The 15,043-nt window shown below is 34.7% G+C and overlaps 2 protein-coding genes across 4 annotated transcripts; both read left to right on the plus strand.

The window, feature by feature from the left end:
- The first annotated feature begins 45 nt into the window (after positions 1-45).
- Positions 46-9,049, plus strand: LOC141811838 (uncharacterized). 3 transcript variants are annotated; one of them, XM_074699899.1, is made up of 11 exons: positions 46-191; positions 1,482-1,633; positions 2,213-2,300; positions 3,750-3,845; positions 3,954-4,008; positions 4,090-4,272; positions 4,564-4,617; positions 5,004-5,104; positions 7,998-8,120; positions 8,404-8,493; positions 8,765-9,049. In XM_074699899.1, the coding sequence occupies exons 1-11, from the start codon at positions 135-137 to the stop codon at positions 8,900-8,902; spliced, it is 1,137 nt and encodes a 378-aa protein (XP_074556000.1). In that variant the 5' UTR covers positions 46-134; the 3' UTR covers positions 8,903-9,049. The 3 variants fall into 3 exon arrangements, with proteins under 3 accessions (XP_074556000.1, XP_074555998.1, XP_074555999.1); XM_074699897.1 differs by having other exon boundaries at positions 3,750-4,008; XM_074699898.1 differs by having other exon boundaries at positions 3,750-4,008; positions 5,007-5,104.
- Positions 9,050-10,164: 1,115 nt separating this feature from the next.
- LOC141848628 (zinc finger CCCH domain-containing protein 17-like) lies at positions 10,165-14,529 on the plus strand. Its single transcript, XM_074736675.1, has 10 exons — positions 10,165-10,228; positions 10,322-10,888; positions 10,954-11,049; positions 11,118-11,207; positions 11,288-11,389; positions 11,514-11,660; positions 12,192-12,311; positions 12,422-12,481; positions 13,986-14,083; positions 14,168-14,529. The coding sequence occupies exons 2-10, from the start codon at positions 10,484-10,486 to the stop codon at positions 14,301-14,303; spliced, it is 1,254 nt and encodes a 417-aa protein (XP_074592776.1). The 5' UTR covers positions 10,165-10,228; positions 10,322-10,483; the 3' UTR covers positions 14,304-14,529.
- Positions 14,530-15,043: the final 514 nt, after the last annotated feature.

A 15,043-nucleotide genomic window follows, 5' to 3' on the forward strand; every position in this document is an offset into this window, starting at 1 on the left:
TCTCTCTCTCTCTTCGAATCGTCGGAAGCCACGCATTCTGTCGGCGGCCGCCGCTTCCGGTTTTGTTCCAGAGCCGTCGCCGGCGTGATTAATTTTGAATCCTACGGGATCCCGTGTCGTTCTCTCCGTTCGCAATGGAGAGAGGAGCCAAACGCGCCGCCTTTGCTTCCGATTACGGTGCCGATGCTGTTGTACGTCTATTTTCCTTTCCATCATCGTGGCTTCCTGAATTCGAGCTTGCTGTTCAACTACTGTTTCATTATGTTTTCCTCAATGGGGACTGCAAAATTTGGCTTATGGTGATCTGTTGAAGTTATAGCGGGTTGCTCGGTTAGGGTTCCCCGCAGTGGGTCTCGGAGTAAAACTGACTCATGGGATGAAGCCGCGCCTAGGGCAAAAGCCGAACAATTTTGCTAAGGAAATAGTAGATTTCAAATAGGAGAGAGAGTGATGCAGAGGTAAGGATTAGAGTGGGATAGGATGAAGGATTAGAGGAAGAAGAAAAATTGTAAGTTCACCAAATTTAGCTTAGACTATTTTCTCATCGGATGCCATCTTCTGTTGCATGGACTTTCCACGAGAAGAACTCCTGCAAAACTTGATGAGAACTATTTGGGACTTCATCTGAATCCTAAGCGGAATTGTAAGATGCCCGTTCAGAGATAAATTGAGCAAGCCAGGTTGGCTTTGGATTTTTTGAAGGCCGTATTAAGTTAGAACCTTGAGTATCTCGTGTAACCAAAATGCGATTTGTGTTTGCCTTTATGGTTTTTGGATTTTACAACCTTTCACATTGAATTGGAAACGATGAAATTTATTGTTCTATGATATTTTCGCTGCCAAATATTTTACTAAAGCAAATATTTTAGTCATGAGAAGCTTTGAAGACTGCATGTCTTGGATGAGTTGCATGTTACATTTAGTTTCCTTGTTAAACTATGCAGATTGTGATAGCATTCAACAATCCATTAAGCAAATATTTCTGCCAACAGGCAACTATACTACCATGTTTTCTTTGCCACAAGAAATTGCAATGCAAAAAATAGAGAATTTCAAAGAGAAATTCAATCTAATAAAATAAAATGATTTGTGATCTAAGTTTTAATTTTATTCTATTTTTGCATGATTTGAAATGCAATTTTATTATTTCTTGCAAATTTATTTTATCTGACTTATTAGACCATGTTATTGGCCTATCGGCTACCAGAGGTCTCCATTTCATTGCTTTTGCTATTCAATCAATGCTATATATTTTTTCTTCAAGTATTCTCTTCTGTCTTACTAGATAAATTGAGCCTTGCAATTCCATTAGATATTCTGCTGAGACAAATATTTCTAATGATCCTGTGTCTGTGAGATTTATGATGAGTTGCATGTGCAACGAGAGTAACACAGAAGAATGTGGAGAATATTGTATCTGTTATGCTAATTTGCATTGTTCAGGCCTGTGTAATGGTTTACCCATTTTGAAAATGATGCAGCTAGAGAGCAAAAGAGTAATGGATGGACCCTCTTTTCATGTTGACAGGGTGGAGTCTTCCCATCAGCATTTGATGGTGGGTCCACCATTAGATCCACATCGTGCGGAATCAGCTCGACAGCAAGTGAGGGCTCTTAATTCCCAATTTGCAAGGTTGTTTTCTTTTGTCTTCATTTTAATTCACTTAGTCGCACTTAAAGCATGTGTAGCTTTGATTATAAAATTCATTGATGTATTTCTTTTGTCCATGATTTTTGAATCATTGTGCACAAAGAATAATGTTTTTGGTTTGCCTTACTTTGGTATATTAGGGCTTTCAAATGGCATATTATTAGAAGTTCCAGTTTTCTACCTTTTTTTGATATTGTACCTTTTGTTAATCGAAACCAAAGTGATAATGTATGGTATATTCAATTAGTTAAAACTTTCTGACTGATAGATCATGCCTAACAACATTGTAGTTATAATGCTTTTGTGGTTATACCTAGTGACACCTAAATGTACTCGTTCTGAAGCCCCTGAACATTTATTTGTTTGGCTACTCTCGTCAAAGATGTGATTTCTAGATAGAGAGAAACTTGATCCTTCATTCTCAGTTGATCTTCTTGCTTCTTTAACTCATTATGATCTTACCTTAGTTTTTTAGGTTGTTCATCTTTCTTCTCTCTTGCTTGTTTTATTTTGGTAGTTTTCCTTTTGAGTCTAATTGATTTTGTATGAGTACTTAAACAGCTGGGTGCAGTCACAATTAGAAAAGCATCCAGATGAACTTTGGGAAGATGGTGTTAATGACTATCTCTCTCATGCATCTCATATAAAGGTAGGTCAAAGATCTGCTTACTTTTGAGTTCTCTGTAATTTGTACATCTTTTTAGTTGGATATTGATCTTTAGTTTGTTGTAAGATGTTAGTTCTCCCCTGAATATTTCTTGCTGTTGTTTTGCTTAATACATGCTAAAGGTGATGAGCAATTGTCAGTTTATTTTAATCCTGCATTGGAATTAACCAAATTCTCCTTGGCACTTGTATCTTTTATGACTTCTTTTTGTTTTATGATGCTATGTTTTTGAGCCACAAAGGTTTTCTTTATCATTAACATCATGCAAAGCCTTTGGTGGCACTTGTGTGCTTGTTTGTTAACAGCATTTTTCCATGTTGTGTGTTTGCTTAAGGCTCATATAATACTGGTTTAACAGATTAATCTTTTGAGGCTATCATGGGAGATTGTATTTACATTCTTGTTTATCTGACTGATAATCATATTGGAGAATCAGGAGTCTTTTGTTATTTCATTATTATTTCTTGCTGTTTTACCTCATGCTTCTGACTTACTATCACTTGAGAGAAAAACATGCAAAGGGATACTATGCTCAATATGAAATCAAGTCACTATTTGTTGCTAAGAGCAACAGTAATACCTAAAAAGCTCCAGTATTCTAATGCAAATTGTATAAGAATGTTGAAGTTGCATGCCATATGCAATGCTGAGGTTCATCACGAATCTCAATCTCACCAAGTTACCAATTGACACTTCTTTGGGACACAGATATTAACTGGTAGGTTTCTGAATTAGATGATCTGGATGAAGCCTATTGATATGATGAGGCCGCTACGATAACTATTGTCTTGTCAGGTGGGTTAATAATTTCATTAATGAATTACAATGCATATGCTGATCCTGTAGGGCCTATAGACATTGAACATGAATTGTTTTAGATCTGTTAGTGTAGGCTCATTCAATAATACTTGGCAGTTTTTGATGCTTGATGTTGGCCAATCTATCTTTAAATACACATATATCATATTTATCTTGCTAGTCATTCATCAGTTTCATTTCTAGTTGCAGCACCTTGAAGTTCAGTTATTTTTGGAAGGCGCATTGCTATGTGTATTCTATGCTAACTGTAAATATCCTTGTTGTTTAAGAATATTCATAGTTTTCGAAGATTGTTGGTTTCCTTTTTTCAGTGATAAGTGATCTATCTTTTGTGTGACAAGTGATTGAACCTTATGAAAATGTTGGAATTTAAGTATGTTTCTAACCCAAGATTAGGTATAAAATGTGCTCTGGACCTTGGTACTTGTATATAAAATCTTCTTCTTAAACGTAGTTTGCTCGTAGTTTGGAAATGGGATGAGCTCTTAGGTCAAACAATCTCATTGTTGATATTTGATAGCATGCTGAACAATGCTGCAATGCGTGCTGCATTGTTTATTTTGTGAAATTGACTCTGAAGGAAGAACTTTTAACTTCTGTACTCCTTTGCAGAAGGAATTCAAAGATGTTGTGGATTGGCTTAGGGCAAAATCTGCAGGGGAGAGAAATTTTCCAATTGTAAGATCAACAACTGATCATAAGAACATGGTAATCACATCTGACTATAGTCATACAGAGATGATACAATCAGAGACGAGTAAAGCGTTCTCAAAGCAGCAATTCATAACTCCCATAACTAGCTTCTCCTGTTTGCAGAATCCCACTCAGAGTTCTGGTTCATTTTCTTTCGCCCAAACGCCAAGTTTTTCTGGTTGGTTTTTTGTTGGTTATGGCTGTAAAAGGGTTTGTCATAATCAAGCTATCCAATCACACATTCTCTACGAATTCACAGGTTCTAGCAGCAACCAGAAGAGCACCTTGCCCAATCTATCAGAAAATAAGACGACAACATTTCCATTGCAAGCTGCCAATGGGCTTGCAAAGCCTGTGACACCGCCTACCTTTTCAAGTTTTCAAAATCCTAGCTTGCAGGGCACTGGCCTTTTCTCTTTCAGTCAAAAACCAGTTTTCTCTGGTAAATGGTTGATTCTGTTAACTTGTTCTAGGATATTATTACTCAAGTAGCCGAAATTGGTAGAATAGTTTCTGATATTTATAAAACATCATAATTATTCATGAATTCATCATAATGAAAATGATTGACCAAAACAAGTGTAACAGAGGAAATCATTAGAAGTCAGGGCTATGTTTAGGTGCATTATTCACAGAAATAATTTACTTTCTCGTGATAGTTGCAACTAGAAAATACTTTACTGAAGTTACTCTAAATAGTTTGCTTATCCTTTTCTTTTCCTTGTTTCGTTAGGAGTGCAAAGTGAGAATGCTACAAAAGCTGAAGTTTCAGGTGATGCAGATGAAGGTAGGATGGGAAGCTCTCTAGTTTTTAATGGTTCTAATAACACTTAGGATTATATTGCTATATTTTGCCACAAAATTACCCATGGTCAGTAGGGATCGTAGCTAGCATGGGTTTGTTATCACTAGGATTAGGAACTTATGTGACTACATCATAGTCTTCAATATTCAAGTCCGTTCTGCTAGGCTGCTACCTTGTGATTGTAGAATACCAACAAAATCTCCTTTGCAATTGCTAATTAAGTGTAAGTTGATTGATCTAGCATTTGCCAAGATTTCTGTTGTAACAATTAAAGTGTGAGACTGTGAGGCCTAAGAACTAGTATGTGGCTGTGTGCAGCATGTACAAGTTTATATTTATATTTATTATTTTTCTTTTTCTGTGAACAGCAGAAGATGAATTGGAGAAGCCAAGTAGCCCATCTTTGGAGAGATCTGAAGAGAAAGGAATAATTGTTGTCCATGAAGTCAAATGCAAGTTGTATGTGAAGGTATCCATTTGTGAAGCAACTTTTTTTTTGTTACTCAAGCTGTTTTGCCTCTTGATGGAATGCTACAATTACAGTCATCTCAATTTTTTGAGAATAATGCTTATTGTTGCTGTTATAAATGGTGGTAGGTGGTGGTGAGATGGTCATTGATCACCGTCTAGGCGGTTGAATTTTTTAAACTATTTTTTATACATAATATTATAAATAGGCATCATTCTTTATAATGTTTATGCATAAATAAACTTCATACAATACAATACAATATATTAACTAAAAGTAAAAAAATTTAATCTAAATATTTAAAATAAAAAAAAATAATATTTTAAATATATAATATATATATATATATAATTAATAGGATAAATTTATTAGACTTTAATTAAGTCTATTTAAATTATCCCAATCATAGTTAGGTGTTGATTATAATTATTAATATAAAGTTAATTAAACCCTAAGTTAAAAAGAAAAATCTAACTGTTTCGACTTTGGACACGTCGTGCCGTGTTTGGACACGTTGTTGAGCGGGCGATGCAGTCTGGGTCAGTTGCTGGATTCAGGCGACACTTTTGGGCCAGTCGTTGGGCTTGGACGACGCTTCCGAGCCAGTCGCTGGGCTCGGACGATGCGTTCGGGCCTGTCGCGGGCTTGGGCGATGTGTTTGGGCTCCCGTGACGCGCCCGGACTCGTCGCAGGGCCCAATGATGAGTTGGGACCCGTCATGGTGTGTCGATGCCTCGCTTGTGCCGTGCTGGGCAAAATGACTATATCTTGCGGCTTGATATTTTAATCCGAAATATATAAAAGCTAATCTGCAGTAGCGATGACAGCAACGGTGGTGGCGGTTCCAGGAGGAAAGAGGTGTGTTGTTTTGAAATCACCTAAAGCCCCCTTTAACCTAAGTTGACTTTGATCGCTTAAAGCACCGCCTTTGACAAAGACGGTGCGGTTGATGGCCGCTTCCCGCCTAGGCGCCGCTTAGGCGGCCGCCTCAGCTACTATTTAGAACATACTTGTGTTTCGTTTGGTTTGTATAGTTTGTCTGATTGCCATCACTGAATTATCAGAAAATAGAAATATCTGTATTATTGCATTACCTTTCAACATGATTTGCCTCTGCAAACCTTTAGGCTATGGCTGTTTTCCTATATTTCCTATTCCATGTTCTACCAGAACAAAAGGAGCAAAATTAATGGAGAGGGATTGAAAATCGCCACTTATAGAATGGTGAGCTAAACAATTTGACTATTTGTGAGTATGGTTTATCTGATGATTTCCAGCAATTTTGTTAAAAACATCTAAGCATCAATAAAAGTAAATTCACATCCTTTTTTGAGTAATGACTAAGGTCCATTAACTTGTATAATATTGTCTGATGGTCAAATTTGCTTTAAGAAATCTTACAGCTCATTGTCATGATGACTAAAAAAAGGTTTTGTTATGTACCATGAAATGGGGATAAATTGCGCTCTTTGCAATGCCATATCATTCGAACACCCTAACCATTTAGATACTTATTGTTATATCATTTTTTGGTGATAGATATTTGTAGTTATGATGAGTATACATTATATAACTATTTCCCATTGCTGGAATCTTGACCTATAAAACTTAAGTAAATGATTCTATCCTATTCTTTCAGGATTTTCTCAAGTCCATCCTACATTTTTATTCACAATAATTCTATATTATTATAATAGTCAATATCTATCCCTTGTTGTGGACTCGTGGTTCCATCTAACACCAGTTACATAGTCATTTGAACTACTGTTTAAATAAACCCACTCAATTGTCTTCTCACTAGAACTAAATCAAATTAAAAATAAAGAAATGATAATCTTTTCCCAAGGTAAAAGATGAGAAGGGGAAAACTTATTTTAAATTATGCTAATATGAGACCTGGATTGTCTTTAATTAAGATTAGTTAGGATTCTCATATATAGAAGTTCGACAGGAACCTAGTTAGCAATTGATATGTGATGAATGCAAATATGAGAGTTAGATTTTGAAATCATTACACCATCAAGTATAGCTAGATTTAATAATTAACCTAAAACTTTTTCTTCTAGTCCAACGGTATGCAGTCATTTCTGAAGATTCTCACAGTCTAAGTCTTCATCTGATGACTGTTATTCTATTGAATATCTTCTATAATCTCTCTTAGTTGAATAATATCACAAATAACTTGAACTCTTAATTGCAACTATATCAACTATTCTTCCAAAGTAATAATTGTATTATCTTGCTTTGGCTTATTAAATTTATATCAAGATACTTGTAATATATTTTTGTCCCACAAACCATTGGGTTTCCGATTTGCTCCTACTTTGCAGGTCAAACAGACATTTTCTGGTTCAAAATTCTCTGATAATATCTATTCCATTTAGTTTCTGGTCACTATTTGAAAACATGGTGATATTATTATGAAAATCATTGGACCTGATATTACAAATTTACATTTCAGCTTCTTATCGCTCGTGTCTATACCTGAAACTTGAGATCTTCATAATTATTGATGTGGTAATTGCTATAAGCTAAAATGGCCTGTCAGACATGCTAATAGATGTTTCAAAAAAGTATTTATTCTAAACCTTGCCATGCACCAAATTCATGTGCTGATAAACTAAGTATACAAAATTAGATAGGGTTGCTGCATTGTGACTTTGGTGCTAACAAAAAAGCCTTGCTCCTGTATGCTAAGGTAAAGTGTAAGTCTGCCTTCATTAACCATAAGCCTCATTGGAATGGTGGGAGGTTTGTGGATGGGGCTAGCATGGAGATGAAACTCTGATTTTCATCTAATCTTGTTTCTGATTTTTAGGGGTATGCTCAATAATATGTTTTTACTTCCATATTCAATTCCTGACTATCTTTTTCTTTTTATGAAAAATTCCAGCCAGATAATCCTGATGACAAAGGATGGAAAGATATGGGTGTTGGTCATCTTTCAATTAAGAACAAAGAAGGCGAAAAGAAAGCTACAAAAGACTCCAAGCCAACCATTATAATCCGAAATGATGTATGCCATTCCAATTTTTAATGCTTTTTCAATGGAGTTTAATTTTGATAATCTTCTTTCTAGTAGTGCATTAATGGGTCAGCTTTTGCAAGAAAGATGATAATTCAATTTGTCATCAGAAATGAGCACAAATGGAATTGAATTTGATAATTGATATATCGTTATAGGTTTCATATGGAACATGTAGTCAGTCATTGTGAGCTTTTACATTTTTTGTTCAATTGAACAGATGACTCTTTCTTTATAGAGCTTAGATTTCGCTTTCCTCTTTTTCCCATTGCAGGTGGGGAAAATTCTACTCAATGCATCGATATATTCTGGAATAAAGATGAACATTCAAAAGAGCACCATTGCTTCAGTATTTCATACGACGGTAAACTCATGAAATTTAACCTTAGCTGCCCACCCGGAGCTTTCTGCTTTTTCTTGCCATAAACAAATGCTAATCCTCAAATGATATTCAAACAAATTATAGTTTGTTAAAGTACCAACTTGGCTGGATAATCATTTAAAATCTTCTGCTGATGAATAGTTGAGCAATTCCATATAACTACTGCACAGCAAATGATTTAGTAGAATAAAGGCTTAATTGCATACATATCGAGCCATATTATGGCTAAGCATTCGATGTTATGTTTACTCAGGGCAGTGCCAGTGGGCCTGGAGCAGCAGCTGATTCGAAGGACGTCGTCGTCGCCCGTACATACCTCATCAGGTTAAAAAATGAAGAGGAAGCCTCAAAATTGGCATCTGTTATCAAAGATCATGCCCCATCAGAATGAAGGACTTGGAGATCGAGCACACACTAGATGAGCAAGCATACTCTTTTGCAACAGCTCGAGCTACAGCATTGCATTGTGCGAGATAGTTTGAAGATTGGTCTAGTGTGTTACTAAGTTCCCTTAGTTTTGAGGCAAATTCTCGTGTGAAAGGTGAAATAGTAAAGTTGGTTAGGTATTTTTTTTGAACTTGCCTATCCGACTTTCATAATATTCAAATCATGATGGATGTAAAAAATTTTGAATTGAAAAAATTAATATACTTTTGAAAACATCCTTGGTGTATTTTATATTTTTGAATTTAAATTCGATAATTTAAATTAAAATTAGTGAATTTTTAAATTTGTAAGAGTTTGATAAAATTTATTATAAAGTTTATGATAATGATATTTATTAATCAATATCATTAATGGGGTTTTTAAATTTTTTTAATTTTAAAAAATATATGAAATTTTAAATTTTTGAATGGTGTAATTTTATCGAATTTTAATCATTTTAAATCAAATCAATGTATGTTTGAAATCAATGTATCTTTAATGTATTTATGTCTTGATATCTAACAGTTAATTTTTAAATGTCGTAAAAGGTTCAGTTAAAATTTATCACAAAGTTTGTTATAAGGATAGATAGAATAATAATAATCACTAATTAATAGTACTAATGGATTTTATAATATTTTTTTATTTAAAAAATATTAAATTTTTAAATGAGGTAGGTTAATTAGTCAGTTTCATATAATTTTTTTTAAAATTATTTTAAATTAAGATTAATATATTTTAAAAAATCTTTTTAATATATTTATGCTCTTCAATAATATAAATTGAGTAGTAGTGAATTTTTAAATTGATAAGGTAAAAATTTAGAGATATGTGTTATCAATTTAATTCATTACTTTTTGTTTACATTATTAAATTCAAATTTAAAAATATAAATATTTTGAAGAGGTTTTGAGTAATATTAATTTTGAAATGACATTTCAAAATTTTTTAAATATATTAATTTTAGATAAAATTGACTAATAGATTTATAAAAAAGAATACGTGGTTTGGATATTACGAAAGTCGAGTAGAATAATATCAAAATTTATTTTGGCGGTTAAGTAAAATGCCGAAATTTTTTCTCGTTGGATATGTTTTCCGCTGGATTTATAACATTAATACATTAATTTTATTTAATTTTAATATTTGTTATTTTCTTTTGAAATTTTTAATAAATTTATTTATTTATTTATTATTATTATTATTTTCCTATTATCTCTGCGCTGGGCCGGTGGCTGCTCAACCTCTTCCGGCGAGCGAGCCCAGTCAAAGAGGAAGAACAGGGTGATCGGTGAGCTTCGATCGATTCATCCTTCTTTTTCTTTGATGTATCTCTCTAATCTCGTGTTCTTATTCCTCTTTTTTGTTTTCTTCTTCAATCTAGGGTTCTGCGGGGAATCTCACAATCCCTCGTTAGGATCATCGTCTGTGGCTGTGCCATCTGGTTCTTCTTGCCGATTCAGGCCCTTCCCGGATTGGCCCTGATCCTATTCGCAGCGTCTTGCCGGATCTCGTTGATATCTAGGGTTTTGTGTTGGGTCGCTGTATGGATTTCGAATCGGCTGATCGGTACGGGAACAGGAGGACCTACCACCGCGCGGGGCCGTCACAGGTTCCCGACAGAGCCAACAAGGTATGCTTCAACTGGCGGGCGGGGCGTTGCAACCGCCACCCGTGCCCCTTTCTCCATAGCGAGCTGCCGCAGCACATGCCCACCGACGGCCCTGCAAAGCGGGGGCACCAGCAAGGGCACGTGTCTAGAAATCCTGCCTCCGGGGGTGCACAGCCCTCCAAGTGGGGCAAGGGCCGAGCGGGTGGCAGGGCTCCCGACAAGGTCTGCAATTACTTCCTCGCTGGGAATTGTAGTTACGGGGAGAGGTGCCGGTTCCTGCATTCGTGGTTCATGAGCGACAGTTTCTCCCTCTTGACCCAACTCCAGGGGCATCAAAAGGTGGTCCTTTTGTTTTGTTTTGCTTTTCTTGTTTCCAGTGGCTGATCGTCTGAATATTCTGATAGGTAGTGACTGGTATCGCTCTGCCCTCAGGGTCTGATAAGCTCTACTCTTGCAGTAAGGATGAGTCTGTTCGAGTCTGGGATACTCAAACTGGTCAGGTATTGATGCTCCTTTTGTCGCATTGGAAATGGAATCGCAGTGCCTGACTCTTGCATGTTTATGGAAGTGCGTTGGGGTCATCAACATGGGAAGTGAGGTTGGATGTATGATCAGTGAAGGTCCTTGGTTATTTATCGGGGTTCCAAATGCTGTCAAGGTTAGAGCTTTTAGGATACATCGCAGTCACTTGATATAGGGCAATGCTGGAATAATGGATTTGTTTGCATGTTGGTTCAGGCATGGAACACACAAACGGTGACAGATCAAAGCCTTGATGGTCCTATTGGACAAGTTTACGCTTTAACTGTTGGCAATGGTATGCTGTTTGCTGGAACACAGGTGCTTCTTTTCTTGTTGACATCATTAGTTACACTTCTATTTTCTAGTTTATGTTGTTCATGATATCTATGTGACATGATGTAAGTTCTGAATATGGCTTCAAATATGCCTTAACTTTGTGCAGGATGCACGTATATTGGTGTGGAAGTTCAGTGCTGCTGGGAATGTCTTTGAACCTGCTGCTTCCCTTTCTGGTCATCGACTTGCAGTAGTTTCTCTAGTTGCAGGGGCCATGAAGCTTTACTCTGGTTCTATGGATAATTCAATAAAAGTATGGACTCTTGAATGATTATTTTTATGTAGCATTTGTACTTTGATTATCAGATTAGGACAATCTAGGTTTGTTTTCTAATGATAAGCTTCGCCAAATAAAGTTATATTAAATTGTAGGCCCAAATCCTGCACCTAAGTAAGCGTTGCAAGGTTCTCACACGTATAAAATTGGAACACCTTTTGTTATATGCAGTATAAGAGTTTGAGACCTTGAAAATAAAAATACAGTATCTGATATATTTTTGAACATGCCTATGAATAGATGCACACAAACTACAACAGTATTTTACCCCAACTAGACTCATAACTTTTTTAAATTTGGAAAACAATAAGCAGAATCTCCTTTCTCCAAATTCACCTTCAAATTATCGAAGTTGAAATTCTTTAATACATTGCATACTCAAAAAATCGATGTTATCCTTCATAATTTCAAATCACTGTCTTCTTTTTTGAACATGATTGTTTTGTGATTAATTTTCTCCATGAGGTAAATAAGTATTCTGAATAGCAGCATCTCCTATTTCTTCAGGTGTGGGACCTAGCAACTTTCCAATGCCTTCAGACCCTCACTGATCACACATCTGTTGTTATGTCAGTGCTTTGTTGGGATCAATTTTTATTATCTTCTTCTTTGGACAATACAATCAAGGTTATTTTCTTTAATTTATTTTTGTGATCATTTTATTTCTTTTATCTCATTCCTATATTCTTAGATTAGAACACCTGATCTTGTTCTTGATTGCATACTGTTGTGTGCAGGTTTGGGTTGCAACAGAAAGTGGGAGTCTGGAACTAACATACACTCACGAGGAGGAACATGTAACCACCTGTGCATTAGTAAACTTTGGTTAAATTTGAATTTGCATTAAATAATTGCTTACATGCTTTATTATGAATTTGCTTGTCTTTTTTTTTAACTTTCACTGATATCTTCTACCTGTTCTATTATGATTGAATGTGTGGACATAAAGCTAATTTGTTTGCTTTTTTCATGTACTATTATTCACGAATTCTTTTAAATCACTGTTAATTATGTGATATGAAAATGCCACATTTAATATATAATAAAAGCAATGTTAACCATTCTGATTGTTGCTTATTTTATCTTCTTTCAAAATAATGCTTTCTTAAATGTAAAGATATTTATGTTGGAAAATGCACTGTGCTCATGCTGAATAAGTAATAGGAGATTGAGTTCGTGGATAGCAAGTCATAATAAATTATTCATGCAATTGACGATTAGCAAATGCCTTACGTTTGTTGTGTTAACTGAATGATGTTTAGTTGTTAAATTACATTTTTTTTATAGTATTGCCTAAATGAATTTTTCTTAACTGCTCATTACTGCGAAGGAAGTTTATAAGTTAACAGGAGAATTAGTGTCCTGAAAATTTCAAGTGATCTTAGTTAAACTGAATCATTATTGAATAATGAAAGGAAAAATTGATGATGGGTTGCTTCCAATCAGTGTAAATCTGGATTCATGAAAGGTTATATAATCCTTGTTCCTTCTCAAATGCTGATTGGCAAAGGACATGTATTGAGTTGAGATACAAAAAAGAATGATGTGAAGGTAACATGATAACTTATTATTCAGTAACACAAATTAACATGACAACAATTTGACATAACTACTTACGCCATAACATAAATTAACATCAACTAGAAAGGCAAGTACTTATTCTCTAACATAAATTAACATCAACTAGAAAGGCAACTACTTATTCTCTAACATAAAGTAACGTCAATTAGAATGACAACCTATTCTGTAGCATAAAGTAACATGATAAAAATTTGACATAACTTAATCTGTAACATAAATTAACATCAATTAGAAAGATAGCTTCTTAGTCTGGAACATAAATTAACAGCAATTAGAATGATAATTTCCTTTTGTGTAACATAAATTAACTTCAATTAGAAAAAGCAAACCTTTTCCCATTTACGAACTGTTTGGAACTACCTCTGATTTCGCGGCAAACATGGCTTTCATGTGGATGTCTATGAAGAGAGAAGATGATGGATACACATAAAGGAAATGATCTTGTCACTTAGGCATCTCAAAGAATAGAAAGATCAGGCCTAGTTATGTTGTAAGCTAGCAATTTTTTGCATAACCCAATTTTACAAGTAGAGATGGAATTTCTTTACTGCATTGAATGCGTCAATTTATGATGTGTTTCATCTTCATCCTCATCCTAACCACTCTTATTGGATGATGGCACTCCTTTATATGTTATGATATACTCTCAGATACTTTCTCATCAGTAGGAGTTCAATATTTACAGGAGCTTCCTGTGCTAACAATTCCACTATCTCTCAGGGTGTACTTGCTTTATGTGGCATGCTTGACGCGGAAGGAAAACCTGTTATATTATGTTCGTGTAACGATAATAGCATTCGGGTTTACGACCTGCCTTCGTAAGTACACAACATTATGACATTAAAGCTGAAGTATAATTTATTGATACCTACTGCAAATTTAACCTTACCTGCCCATTTTAGGTTTGGTGAGCGGGGTAAGATATTTTCAAAAGAAGAGATGAGAGCGATACAAGTCGGACCTGGTGGCTTATTTTTCACTGGAGATGGAACAGGCGAGTTGAAAGTGTGGCGATGGTCAACAAGGCAGAATAACTAATAGTTGTTCTAGGTCTTACTTCCTTTGTAATATATAAACAATTTGTTTTAGTCTAAGAAGTCAGTTGCCAATTTTGATGCTGCTGACAAATCGATCATTTATTGGGTTTGAAAGAGGATGCTAATACGCCATATTTGTTTGCTGATTATTAATCATCACAAGCCGATTGTGAAATCATAATCGAGCGTGTGATACCGGATTTGATTCTTATAATAAAATTGTGCATCTGGATGTAGTTCAGCAATTTCTTGAATTTGTTAGAAAAATTGATGTGTAAATATTTGGTTTCTGGAGGTTCATTAGTTGGATCTTAATGCGTAAACAAAAGACATTTGACTTTTTATTCGTTCTAATAAAAAGAATAACGAAGGCTTCGGAGTTGGATTTGAAAACAAAAACAAAGAGATGTGTTGGGACTCTGATGAAAGAAAGATCTTTTTGGCAAAAATAAAAAAACCATCCCTTTATTTTTCAAATTATAAAGAGCGTTTTATTTTAATTTTTTATCAAAAAAATATTTCATCCCATTATTTTTTTATAAAATTATACAAATATTTTCTAATATATTAGAATAAAATAATTATAATAGTTATGAAATTATAACAGTTACAACTATAATAGTTATAGTGATTACGATTTTATAACTGATACAATTATAATAGTTATAACAGTTATGATTTTTTAATTATTATATCAATAAATTAATTATAAAATTATAATTATTATAATATAAAAATTAA

Source organism: Curcuma longa, chromosome 17 (genome assembly GCF_044706935.1).
Source record: "Curcuma longa cultivar G26 ecotype Majalengka, Jawa Barat chromosome 17, ITB_CL_G26_1.1, whole genome shotgun sequence".
Lineage (NCBI taxonomy): Eukaryota > Viridiplantae > Streptophyta > Magnoliopsida > Zingiberales > Zingiberaceae > Curcuma > Curcuma longa.

Coding starts and splice junctions, on each gene's coding strand:
- LOC141848628 (XM_074736675.1), top strand. CDS start 10,484: ATGGATTTCGAATCGGCTGATCGGTACGGGAACAGGAGGACCTACCAC. Junction 11,050..11,117: donor GGGATACTCAAACTGGTCAG/GTATTGATGCTC, acceptor TGTTTATGGAAG/TGCGTTGGGGTCATCAACAT. Junction 11,390..11,513: donor TGCTGTTTGCTGGAACACAG/GTGCTTCTTTTC, acceptor AACTTTGTGCAG/GATGCACGTATATTGGTGTG.
- LOC141811838 (XM_074699897.1), top strand. CDS start 135: ATGGAGAGAGGAGCCAAACGCGCCGCCTTTGCTTCCGATTACGGTGCC. Junction 4,009..4,089: donor CCAAACGCCAAGTTTTTCTG/GTTGGTTTTTTG, acceptor ACGAATTCACAG/GTTCTAGCAGCAACCAGAAG. Junction 8,494..8,764: donor CTTCAGTATTTCATACGACG/GTAAACTCATGA, acceptor ATGTTTACTCAG/GGCAGTGCCAGTGGGCCTGG.